Consider the following 14,394-nt stretch of genomic DNA (forward strand, 5'->3'; position numbering starts at 1 on the left):
GTGACTACCTGTAAGGAAAGGCATGCACTGAGCTTGGCCAGGGAGTGGAAGTGCCCGCGGTGCGGCTCGTTATGTCTTCCTATAAAAACCAGGGTGAACAACAACAATATGGGCCATTGCCTATGCGCTGGTGTGTGTGTGTTGTGTGTGTCTGTGTATGATGTGTGTCTGTGTGTGCTGTGTGTGCTGTGTGTGCATGTGTCTGTGTGTGCATGTGTCTGTGTTGTGCTGTGTGTCTGTGTGTGCATGTGTCTATATGTGCTGTGTGTGCTGTGTGTGCATGTGTCTGTGTGTCTGTGTGTGTTTGTGTCTGTGTGTGTCTGTGTGTGCATGTGTCTGTGTGTGCTGTGTGTATGTGTGTGCATGTGTCTATGTGTGCTGTGTGTCTGTGTGTGCTGTGTGTTGTGTTGTGTGTGTCTGTGTGTGCATGTGTCTATGTGTGTCTGTGTGTGCTGTGTGTTGTGTGTGCTGTGTGTCTGTGTGTGCATGTGTCTGTCTGTGTGTGCTGTGTGTTGTGTGTGCTGTGTGTCTGTGTGTGCTGTGTGTCTGTGTGTGCATGTGTCTGTCTGTGTGTGCTGTGTGTTGTGTGTGCTGTGTGTCTGTATGTGCTGTGTGTTGTGTGTGCTGTGTGTCTGTGTGTGCATGTGTCTGTCTGTGTGTGCTGTGTGTCTGTGTATACTGTGTGGGAGAGAGAGAGAGGAGTGTGTGAGTGTGTCTATATGTGAACAAAACACAACCTCGGGGGGGGGGGGGGGGGGGGGCAGAGCACACAGCTTCACAAGGCTAGACGAACAGGCCATGATGTATCAGGAAATGATGTAACAAGACATGATGTAACAGGACATGATGTATCAGGAAATTATGTAACAAGACATGATGTAACAGGACATGATATAACAGGACATGATGTATCAGGAAATGATGTAACAAGACATGATGTAACAGGACATGATGTATCAGGAAATGATGTAACAAGACATGATGTAACAGGACATGATGTAACAAGACATAATGTAACAGGAAATTATGTATTTGGACATGATGTATCTGGACATGATGTAACAGGACATGATGTATCTGGACATGATGTAACAGGGCATGATGTAACAGGACATGGTGTATTTGGACATGATGTATCTGGACATGATGTAACAGGACATGATGTAACAGGACATGGTGTATTTGGACATGATGTATCTGGACATGATGTAACAGGACATGATGTAACAGGACATGATGTAACAGGACATGATGTATCAGGCCATGATGTATCAGGCCATGATGTAACAAGACATGATGTAACAGGAAATGATGTTACAGGACATGATGTATCAGGACATTATGTATCTGGACATGATGTAACAGGACATGATGTAACAGGACATGGTGTAACAGGACATGGTGTAACAGGACATGATGTATCAGGCCATGATGTAACAGGCCATGATGTAACAGGACATGATGTAACAGGCCATGATGTATCAATACATGATGTATCAGGACATGATGTATCAGGACATGATGTAACAGGACATGATGTATCAGGACATGATGTAACAGGACATGATGTAACAGGCCATGATGTATCAGGACATCATGTATCAGGACATGATGTAACAGGCCATGATGTATCAGGACATGATGTTACAGGACATGATGTAACAGGACATGATGTAACAGGCCATGATGTAACAGGACATGATGTAACAGGACATGATGTAACAGGACATGATGTATCCAAATGTCACAATCTTAGTCTCTCTTTGACTGTGTCCTAAACACCAAGGCCTTTATAGTCAAAAGTAGTGTTTCTCTTTCTCTGACACTGACTAAAACCATCATCCTAAATGCTCATCCTGCACAGTGGGCATCTGCAGCATGTCATAGTTCTGGAGGGTTACCAAAGCAAACCACTAAGACTAAATCACTAAACCAAAATGTGTAACCCCAATGAAGTATAAACTGGATATATAAATAGATGCAGGCAACTGATGGAAGAAACTTAATTCAAATGAAAAACCCTTGTTACTGGATTGTGTTACTTCTCAGCCATACATCACAAATGACTTGTGGTCTGTGAACTCCAGTAAGGACTAATCTGATTGGCTCATGAGTCATCATGGGAAGCCAATCAAGTCAAAGCTCACAGGCATGGAAGTCCCCTCTTGTGTACGGTTAAGATGCCCCTAGACACTGATCAGGTGTCAGTTTAACATTTTCCCCACTAATGGTTAAAGTTAAGATTGGGGAAGGGGAAGATGATCCTAGATCTGTACCTAGGGGAAACTTCATCCTGGAACAGATACACAATGACCAAGCCAATAGAAGGGAGTCACATGGTTAGCATTCACATGAGTGGCTTCAAGAGTTCTTATCAGCTCTGTCTTGAGGGAGACAGTAGGGATGAATAGCTGCTCCTTTAAGATATTCCTGAACCATTACATAACACATATAACTCAATTTGACCAACACATTCCTATATTGCGTCTCAAATGGCACACGATTGCCTATGTAGTGCACTACTTCTGATCAGGGTACATAGCCTAAAATCCCAGAGCTGGCATGGTAAAAGTCTGTCATTCTGCCCCTGAGCAAGGCAATGTTCCCTGGGCGCTGAAGACGTGGATGTCGATTAAGGCAGCCACCCCACACCTCGCTGATTCAGAGGGGTTGGGTTAAATGCGGAAGACACATTTCAGTTGAAGGCATTCAGTTGTACAACTGACTACGTATCCCCTTTCCCTTTAGATCTCTGGTCATAAGCAGTGCACTATATAAGGAATAGTGTGCTATTTGGATGCATTCCAGGAATGTGGTGGTCAAATTGAGTAATACTTGTTATGTAATGGTTCAGGAATATCTTAAAGGAGCAGCTCAGGGGAATGAATGTAACGTGGTTCAGGAATATCTTAAATGTGCCACATTCAGGGGAATGAATGTAACATAGTTCAGGAGTATCTTAAAGGAGCAGCTCAGGGGAATGATTGTAGTATGGTTCAGGAGTATCTTAAAGGAGCAGCTCAGGGGAATGATTGTAGCATGGTTCAGGAGTATCTTAAAGGAGCAGCTCAGGGGAATGATTGTAGCATGGTTCAGGAGTATCTTAAAGGAGCAGCTCAGGGGAATGATTGTAGCATGGTTCAGGAGTATCTTAAAGGAGCAGCTCAGGGGAATGATTGTAGCATGGTTCAGGAGTATCTTAAAGGAGCAGCTCAGGGGAATGATTGTAGCATGGTTCAGGAGTATCTTAAAGGAGCAGCTCGGGGGAATGACTATAAACAATTAACTATTAACACTACTAACTATAAACTAGTAACTAGTAACACTACTAACTATCAACTATTAACACTAATTATAAACTATTAACACAAACTATAAACTATAAACTATTAACATTAACTATAAACTATTAACACTAACTATAAACTATTAACACTAACTATAAACTATTAACACTAACTATAAACTATTAACACTAACAATAAACATTTAACCATTAACACTACTAGGTATAAACTAGTATCTAGTAACACTACTAACTATCAACTAGTAACACTAACTATAAACTATTAACACTAACTATAAATTATGAACTATTAACACTACTAACTATTAACTATTAACCCTAAATATAAACTATTAACACTAACTATAAACTATTAACTATTAACCCTAACTATAAACTATTAACACTAACTATAAACTATTAACACTACTAACTATAAACAAGTAACTAGTAACACTACTAACTCTCAACTATTAACACTAATTATAAACTATTAACACAAACTATAAACTATAAACTATTAACACTAACTATAAACTATTAACACTAACTATAAACTAGTAACACTACTAATTATCAGCTATTAACACTAACGATAAACTATTAACACTAACTATAAACTATTAACTATTAACCCTAACTATAAACTATTAACACTTACTATAAACTATAAACTATTAACTATTAACACTAACTATAAACTATTAACTATTAACCCTAACGATAAACTATTAACACTAACTATACACTATTAACTATTAACCCTAACTATAAACTATTAACATTAACTATAAACTATTAACACTAACTATAAACAATTAACTATTAACACTAACTATAAACAATTAACTATTAACACTACTAACTATAAACAAGTAACTAGTAACACTACTAACTATCAACTATTAACACTAACTATAAACTATAAACACTAACTATAAACTATAAACTATTAACACTAACTATAAACTATAAACTATTAACACTAACTATAAACTATTAACACTAACTATTAACTATTAACACTAACTATAAACTATTAACACTAACTATTAACTATTAACACTAACAATAAACAATCAACTATTAACAATAACTATAAACTTAACTATTAACACTAACTATAAACAATTAACTATTAACACTAACTATAAACAATTAACTATTAACACTAACTATAAACTATTAACACTACTAACTATCAGATATTAACCCTAACTATGAACTATTAACACTAACTAAAAACGACAAACTATTAACACTAATTATAAACTATTAACACTAAATATAAAGGATTAACTATTAACACTAACTATAAACAATTAACTATTAACACTACTAACTATAAACTAGTATCTAGTAACACTACTAACTATAAACTATTAACACTAACTATAAACTTAACTATTAACACTACTAACTATAAACGATCAACTATTAACACTAACTATAAACTATTAACACTAACTATAAACAATTAACACTACTAAGTATAAACTAGTAACTAGTAACACTACTAACTATCAACTAGTAACACTAACTATTAACTATTAACACTAACTATAAATTATTAACTATTAACCCTAACTATAAACTATTAACACTAACTATAAACTGTTAACTATTAACCCTAACTATAAACTATTAATACTAACTATAAACTATAAACTATTAACACTACTAACTATAAACAAGTAACTAGTAACACTACTAACTATCAACTATTAACATTAACTATAAACTCAATGTACTACCTTCAACAGCAGCAACGGGACTTTATCCTTAACATCAAGGTTACACTTTGCTTTGACACACTGATACACACATGCTTGCAGACAGATACACACACAGGGAGAGCTGTATCCCACTCACCTACAGTGTCACAGGGTTCATCTTTATGCACGCAGAAATCCTTCCTGCAACATAAAACACAAAGAAACGTCAACATCCACCGGGCAAAGCCAACTTTGATGCTCTGATCCCCCCCTTGACCACTTGATTGGTATGGCTCAGTAGAGAACTCTCAAGGCCTGCTTATCCCCTCCGGTGGCAGAGCAGACCAAGTGCCGTGGATTAGCAGGGGATATGGGAGCCATCATCGATCCTCAAATCCTCAAAGCTGCTATAAGGGGTTAATCGGGAGTTATGTCTCAAATTCAGAAGGGAGAACTTGGGGGTGGGGCTGGCAAAGGTTGTGACCTCTATAAAGGCAACGCCTCAGGAACCTAAACCCAGCTCTCACACATGACTGTGTGGCTGTGTGGTCGAGGATGAGGGCGTGTGTGCGGTGCTTGTGTGTGTTTATGGTGAACTACAGGTACCATATAAGGTATGTACCTTAGCCCATTTCTATTTAATCTCCATAGAAAAGGGATTGAACAGGTTTATTATAGTTCAGTACGTGAGGTATTGTTATGGCTTCAGATTTGACTTGGCTGTACTTTCAGGTGAAGAGAAATGGTCTCGTGAAGAACTGGTCTCTTCAGTCTTTGACTTGATTTTTTAAATGAACCACAGGAGAACTATTCACTGTTATCATTATTATGATAATGATAACTTTTCCCTTTGGCAGATGTTGTTACTCGTGTTCTCAGTCTTTTCAGGATAAACCCTTGGTGTGTGTGTGTTTTGCACGCCAAAAAGCTCAGTCAGTATATGTGTGTGTGAGAGAGAGTGTGTGTGTGTGTGTGCGTGTGTACACGCGAGTGTGTGCACACGCGAGTCTACCGTATGACAGGGACAAATGCATGTAGCAAATGCATGTACTACAGGTGGGAATGTGTCACACAAACCCTCTGAGGAGACCCAAACACTCCCCACTATCTCTCTGAGGAGACCCTAACCCACCACACCAAACCTCAGAGGGGACCCTAACACTCCCCACTATCTCTCAGAGGAGACCCTAACCCACCACACCAAACCTCAGAGGGGACCCAAACACTCCCCACTATCTCTCAGAGGAGACCCTAACCCACCACACCAAACCTCAGAGGGGACCCAAACACTCCCCACTATCTCTCTGAGGAGACCCTAACCCACCACACCAAACCTCAGAGGGGACCCAAACACTCCCCACTATCTCTCAGAGGAGACCCTAACCCACCACACCAACCCTCTGAGGGGACCCTAACCCACCACACCAACCCTCAGAGGGGAATGGGGCCAGCTCTTTTATCTGACAACGTTCCGCGCTGCGCCAACATCAAACACCTGCTTGCTCGGAATCACCCATCAGAGCGCTGAGATCTATCAACAGGTCCGAATCAGATTCTGACTCCAGCCAGCTCTTTTCGGAGGGGATTTATAGCTAAACTGGACGGATAATTTGGCTGGCCAAATAATTCAAAGGCTTAGTCTCAAATGCCATCCTATTCCCAAGGAACTGGTCAAAGGTAGTGCACTATATAGGGACTAGAGGGCTATTTGGGACACAGCGGGTCGTACGTGATCACTGCCCATTAACAGCTTAATTGAAATGAAAACCAAAAAGACTGCATGTTCTGAGTCAGCATCGAGTGCCCGAAATACTTTCCCATGAAGTTGACTGAGTCCTCTCTCTGTTAATACCTCAAAACATGAAGGTCTCTCTGTTAATACCTCATGACATACCTCGTCCCATAGGGCGGCGCACAATTGCCCCAGTGTCGTCCGGGTTAGAGTTTGGCTGGGGTAGGCCGTCATTGTAAATACGAATTTGTTCTTATTCTGACTTGCCTAGTTAAATAAAGGGGTCTCTGTTAATACATCATGACATGGAGGTCTCTCTGTTAATACCTCATGACATGGAGGTCTCTCTGTTAATACCTCATGACATGGAGGTCTCTCTGTTAATACATCATGACATGGAGGTCTCTCTGTTAATACATCATGACATGGAGGTCTCTCTGTTAATACCTCATGACATGGAGGTCTCTCTGTTAATACATCATGACATGGAGGTCTCTTTGTTAATACATCATGACATGGAGGTCTCTCTGTTAATACATCATGACATGGAGGTCTCTCTGTTAAAACCTCATGACATTGAGGTCTCTCTGTTAATACATCATGACATGAAGGTCTCTCTGTTAATACATCATGACATGGAGGTCTCTCTGTTAATACCTCATGACATGGAGGTCTCTCTGTTAATACATCATGACATGGAGGTCTCTCTGTTAATACATCATGACATGGAGGTCTCTCTGTTAATACCTCATGACACGGAGGTCACTCTGTTAATACCTCATGACATGGAGGTCTCTCTGTTAATACATCATGACATGGAGGTCTCTCTGTTAATACATCATGACATGGAGGTCTCTCTGTTAATACATCATGACATGGAGGTCTCTCTGTTAATACCTCATGACATGGAGGTCTCTCTGTTAATACCTCATGACATGGAGGTCTCTCTGTTAATACCTCATGACATGGAGGTCTCTCTGTTAATACATCATGACATGGAGGTGGTGTCTGTTAATACCTCATGACATGGAGGTCTCTCTGTTAATACCTCATGACATGGAGGTGGTGTCTGTTAATACCTCATGACATGGAGGTCTCTCTGTTATGACATGGAGGTCTCTCTGTTATGACATGGAGGTCTCTCTGTTATGACATGGAGGTCTCTCTGTTATGACATGGAGGTCTCTCTGTTAATACCTCATGACATGGAGGTCTCTCTGTTATGACATGGAGGTCTCTCTGTTATGACATGGAGGTATTTGATGAAATCAAAGAACAGAACCCGGGTGTTGAATTTCCAAGAGGCTAATCGCTTTAGCCAGCTAATGTGACACTTGTCCAGTTGTATGTTAGCAGTCTTAAACTGAGCAGTAGATGGTAGTGCAAGCTGCAGTGAGTGGGTACACACTTGTGCACTTTCAAGTCATAGGACTGACATCCCAGCAAATCGGGAACATTCCCAGAACATAAGCTAAGATTCCCATTACGTTCTACTCAGGGCTTTTTATTTAACATTAGGATGATAACGTCCACAAAACATTAAGAGAATTTGTTTGATAACAAAATCTTTTTATATTTAAAAGTTTTCCAGGTAATGTAATAACACAATGTACCAGTAATGTGATGATTATAATGTTTGTATAAAACATTCGCCTGATGTTGCAAGAACATTCCTATAAGACATTTAATCTGTTCTTTAAAAAGTTCCCAGAATGTTTCATTAGGTTGTGGGAACAGTGTGGTAAGGACCATGTGGGGACATGACAAAAGATATGTTCCCAAAACACAAAAACTGTCCAGTTGTGTGGATGATTCTAAAACGTTTCTTTTAGGGTGCAAAGAATATGTGCAAGCCCCAGTTTGGGAATAACTGTCATAGACAATATTATGACACACCAGCTCATTCAAGGGTTTTTCTTTATTTTTTACTATTTTAATAATGAAGACATCAAAACTAATAAATAACGCATATGTAATCATGTAGTTAGCAAAAAAAGTGTTAAACATATCAAAATATATTTTAAATTCTTCAAAGTAGCCACCCTTTGCCTTGATGACAGCTTGGCCCAAGCAAGTCTCTTCCTCTTATTGGCGTCCTTTAGTAGTGGTTTCTTTGCAGCAATTCGACCATGAAGGACTGACATTGTATTTGACCAAATAGGGCTATCTTCTGTATACCACCCCTACCTCACAACACAACTGATTGGTTCAAATGCATTAAGAAGGAAAGAAATTCCACAAATTAACTTTTAATAAGACACACCTGTTAATTGAAATGCATTCCAGGTGGCTACCTCATTAAGCAGGTTGAGAGAATGCCAAGATTGTGCAAAGCTGTCATCAAGGCAAAGGGTAGCTACATTGAAGAATCTCAAATATAAAATTATTTTTGATTTGTTTAACACTTTTTTGGTTACTACATGATTCCATATGTGCTATTTGATAGTTTTGATGTATTCACTATTATTCTACAATGTAGAAAATAGTAAAAAAAAATAAAGAAACAACCCTTGAATGAGTAGGTGTGTTCACACTTTTGACTGGTACTGTATGAATAGCTGCTTGTAGGAACTGACTTTTTGAAAGCGGAGTCTGTTAATTTTTTTGCCGTACTACCTAGGTATTGGACAGTGGGATGGGTAAAGGTGTTGATGGGCAGGTGACGTGACCAATGGCTGGCCTATTGGGTGTGTTCTAAATGTATGTCACGGCTGCAGGAGATCAGACCTGCCTGGACACTTTGGGGATGAATGACCAGTATATGTTCAAAAGTAATGCACGCACATCTAGCAATTTTCCAGGTACAGGATTCAAAAGATTATATAATAGAAAATAAATCAATTGAACAGGGCGACATTTTTTACAGAAATAAAGTATATGGGAGTGTGTGTGGGTATCTATTTATTTTCTTTGAACAGTGCATGCAATGGACACAGTACCGTGTGATTAGAATGGCCGTGTCCACGGAGGGTAAGTCCTCCCTCCACCGAGTGCTAAAGTCTGACATCACGCTCTTCTTCCCATACTCCTCCTGCTGCCAACGACAGAAACTCTCCAGCATCTTCTCACCATGGTGACCAATGTACATGTCTGACTGCATAGACAGACAGACAGACAGACAGACAGACAGACAGACAGACAGACAGACAGACAGACAGACAGAGAGAGAGAGAGAGAGAGAGAGAGAGATAGGTAGACATTTTATTCATTGTTTTGACCTGACATAAGCTTCTATGACTGCTTATGATGTATTCATGACATGACATTGGAAATAAAATCAACCCTGTTGTAGAATATAGACGTGAAGTTATTCTAAGTTACTCTACTTGTAGTGTTATGTCTCATACTGTAAATCAAATCAAATGTATTTATATAGCCCTTCGTACATCAGCTAACATCATATTATATTAGTATAATATACTGTACAGTTGAAGTAGTTTCTTACTGGTGTTTCGTGAAGCAGTACAAGTTTAGTCAATCGGATATTAATCTGTATTCCCAGGCTCTTGTGTTGAAACAAGTTGAAAACCTGCAAAAAAGTAATGGATATTATTTAAAACCCTTGTAATAATAACACGGCAACAAAACGATATCGCTGTATAGCAACAACATACCTATCCTATCGTTTCAGTGCCTAGGGTAAGGGTTTTAGAGGTTGTTTCTGGACAGGGCCAAGGAAGTACAGGGGGATAGAAGTAGGGTTAGGTGCAGCGGTGTCAAACTCATCTTGTCCCGGGGAGCCACATTCCGTCTTCAACTAATGTGTCCTCTATCCATCGTTTTTGTGGGAATTGTCTATGCTCCCTGACTGTCTAGCTTTCATTTGGGTGATTATTACCTGGACAAAGCCAAGAAACTGTATGAATCTAGGTCCATGATCATTTATACACACTTTCCATTTGGTTTTTAGTTATTTTACTCAAACCACCCGCGGGCTGTATGTTTGAGACCCATGGTTTAAGGGGTAGGAGGGTTGTTTCTGGACAGGACCAGAGAACAGATACATAGATACCCATAGATATCTTATTACATGATTCTATATGTATCGTACAATATATTCATAGTAGGTTCTATGTAAGTCTATACACATACCATATTCATGATGGTGAGGATGAATCGTTTGGCTGCCTCTGAGCCGTGGTAGCTGACCATGGCTGGGTCGGCCACCACCACAGTCTCCACGTTGTACTCGTGGAGTAGTTTATACGAGTACCGTTTCCCTCTGCCTCCCTCAGACGGTTTCCTGGTTTTACTCTTCTGTCTTTCTGTAAATAAACAGAGAAAAATGACAACGCTTATTGTGACGCTTCTCATAACGCCCTGTAGTCAAATTGTGGTTGTTGACGTAGGCGTTACATAAATGCTTGTGTACTGCTCATGAATGTGTTATGTGTGGCTGATGAATGTGTTATGGAGTCCTTTTAATGTGTTATGTAGTCCTTAGGAATGTGTTATGTAGTCCTTATGAATGTGTTATGTAGTCCTTATGAATGTGTTATGTAATCCTTATGAATGTGTTATGGAGTCCTTATGAATGTGTTATGGAGTCCTTATGAATGTGTTATGTAATCCTTATGAATGTGTTATGTAGTCCTTATGAATGTGTTATGGAGTCCTTATGAATGTGTTATGGAGTCCTTATGAATGTGTTATGGAGTCCTTATGAATGTGTTATGTAATCCTTATGAATGTGTTATGGAGTCCTTATGAATGTGTTATGGAGTCCTTATGAATGTGTTATGTAATCCTTATGAATGTGTTATGTAGTCCTTATGAATGTGTTATGGAGTCCTTATGAATGTGTTATGGAGTCCTTATGAATGTGTTATGGAGTCCTTATGAATGTGTTATGGAGTCCTTATGAATGTGTTATGTAATCCTTATGAATGTGTTATGGAGTCCTTATGAATGTGTTATGGAGTCCTTATGAGTGTGTTATGGAGTCCTTATGAATGTGTTATGGAGTCCTTTTGTAATTCCTATTCAAATAGTGTTAGCCCATGTAGTTACTAGCGTATAACCAGAGTGTAACTAGTCAGTATAACATGGTAACTAGTATAACCAGAGTGTAACTAGTCAGTAACATGGTAACTAGTATAATCATAGTGTAACTAGTCACTATAACAAAAGAACACAGAACAATGAAACTGGTCAGATTCTGTTTCAAATCAGTTACAAGCGTATTGACACTGTAGTTCCATGTAACTCCATGTAACTGTCTGGTATCTGTAACTGAAACGTACGCCCATACACATGAAAAAGTGGTCAGTTATATAGTGACTTTATTGGTCAGCACACACTTATTTTGAAAATGGGTAGTAGACAGAAAGTCCACACACATTGACCTCATCTGGAGTGGATTTCCTTGATCCAAAGCAGATAGGTAAGACCTCGTAATGAAAACCCTTCTTGGTTTCTAGTCCGCTTTGCGAGAGCTCGAGGTTTAACACTGATGTGGAGATAACCCAGCGCTTACTCAAGGTGAGAACTAGGAACGATAGAACGACGAACGTCTTACGACCGGCGCCACTATCGTTGAACATGAGAGATACTGTAGGTCTACGTGTGACAGTTATGTTGAGTTGCGGGTGACTGTTTTTATATGTTCACATCTTTTCTGGGTTTAAAGAGATCTCAGAAGTCCAATCTGGCGAGCAGAGAAAACGTCTTCGTCTACACACCAGTGAGTTCTCTTGCTCGCTGTACATAAATCAGACATGGATCTCTCAATAAGCTGAGGCATGAGCTTTACCCATGGAGCCTTAGCATGCAAGAGGACGAACGCCAGTGTGGAAGCTATTACTTTCTGACATTGAGATGTACAAATCAAAATGTAGGGTTGATGAACAGCATAGGTGGAAATGCCTTAGGATGACAGGATCAGAGGTGGATAACAACCTACGGGGTGAGAATGTGTCACTGGGACTTTGTGAAGAACATGGTTTGTTGACACTGTTGCATCATGCTTAAAGGTAAGGTATGGCTGGTCAGTAAATTAACATAGGTAGAGACATTAAATATCTCTACCTACAATATATTAATTTACTGACCAGTTATACCAGACAAACATGTTCTACAAGGCCCATTATTATTAGTATTATCATTACTTAAAGAGACAGAAAAATATAACTTCAAAATACATCTGTGTACTTGTAGATCTTTCATAGAAGTAGGAATACTAGAATGGACATAAACTATGTTATGACAGTATAAAAGATCATTTTGGTCAAGGAGTTGGTCAACCATGGTCAGCCAGTGATGTGATAAGATATTACAGTATGTTTATTAGCTAGCTAGCCAACGAGTTTTAGTGGAATGATTCCATCAAATTTTTCAAATGAACTTCCAATATACCAACATTCCATACAAACAATGTAGTCAATACACAGCCAGACACTGGCTTAAGTCCGTTGATGATAGGACTTAGACAAGTTGTAAATGCAGCAAGTACTGATATTGAATCATATTATATTTTAGAGGCTATTTATACAGAACATTTGTATAAATCCTGTTTAAACTGTATTTATATTATTATTTATTATTTATTTATTTATTTATATTTAAGACATATTTTGGTTTGACAATATTTCTATTACACAATTTCTGCTATATCACATGCTTTACTTTTATTTCCCTGCATAACTGAAAGGAGGAAATGCATCACCGTACCAGGCGGTGATACAACCCGGCAGGATGCTCTCAATGGTGCATCTGTAGAAGTTTTGTGAGGGTCTTTTCTTCACCACACTGTCTGTTTGGATGGACCATTTCAGGTTGTCAATGATCTGTACTCCGATGAGCTTTTCACCTTCTCCACTGCGGCCTCGTCGATGTGGATGGGGGCATGCTTCTCTCTGCTGTCTCCTGAAGTCCATGATCGGCTCTTTAATTTTGTTGGTAATCGGGCCTACCACTGTTGTTTCGTCTGCAAACTTGATGATTAAGTTGGAGACGTGCGTGGTCACACAGTCATGAGTGAACAGGGTGTACAGGAGGGGGCTGAGCACCACCCTTGTGGGTCCCCCGTGTTGAAGATCAGCATAGCGGAGGTGTTGTTGCCTACCTTCACCACCTAGGGTCGGCTCATCAGGAGGCCCAGGACCCAGTTGCACAGGGCGGGGTCCAGACCCAGGGCCCAGAGCTTAGTGATGAGCTTAAGCTGTAGTCGATGAACAGCATTCTTACATAGGTATTCCTCTTGTCCAGATGGGATAGGGAAGTGTGCAGTGCGATGGCGATTGCGATTGCGTTATCCGTGGATCTGTTAGGGCGGTATGCAAATTGCAGTGGGTCTAGGGTGTCAGGTAAGGTGGAGGTGATATGATCCTTAAATAGCCTCTCAAAACACTTCATGATGACAGAAGTGAATGCTACGTAGCGATAGTATTTAGTTCAGTTACCTTTGTTTTCTTGGGTAAAGGAACAATGGTGGACATCTTGAAGCAAGTGGGAACAACAGACTGGGATAGGGAGACTGAATATGTTATTTTTACCGGAGAGTTCTTTCTTCCTGTCCGGGCAATGTATAGAGAACGCTGCTGGCTGTATGGACGAGGACAGTATATCCAGAGAGAGCCATGATTGCATGAAACAAAGTATGTTACAGTCCCTGATGTCTCTCTGGAAGGAGATCCTCGCCCTGAGCTCGCCTACTTTATTGT

At 39.7% G+C, this 14,394-nt stretch overlaps 1 protein-coding gene across 1 annotated transcript in view; it reads right to left on the reverse strand.

Annotated features, from left to right (window-relative positions):
- LOC129819043 (A disintegrin and metalloproteinase with thrombospondin motifs 19-like) overlaps nt 1-14,394 on the reverse strand; it is a 169,110-nt gene that overhangs the window by 86,791 nt on the left and 67,925 nt on the right. Inside the window, exons 4-7 of the mRNA XM_055875548.1 lie at nt 10,826-10,998; nt 10,179-10,262; nt 9,673-9,827; nt 5,159-5,202 (exon numbers count right to left, since the gene is read on the reverse strand). Of these exons, the coding sequence (XP_055731523.1) occupies nt 5,159-5,202; nt 9,673-9,827; nt 10,179-10,262; nt 10,826-10,998 (456 nt within the window). The remainder of the gene's footprint in view (nt 1-5,158; nt 5,203-9,672; nt 9,828-10,178; nt 10,263-10,825; nt 10,999-14,394) is intronic.

This window comes from Salvelinus fontinalis, chromosome 21 (genome assembly GCF_029448725.1).
Source record: "Salvelinus fontinalis isolate EN_2023a chromosome 21, ASM2944872v1, whole genome shotgun sequence".
NCBI lineage: Eukaryota > Metazoa > Chordata > Actinopteri > Salmoniformes > Salmonidae > Salvelinus > Salvelinus fontinalis.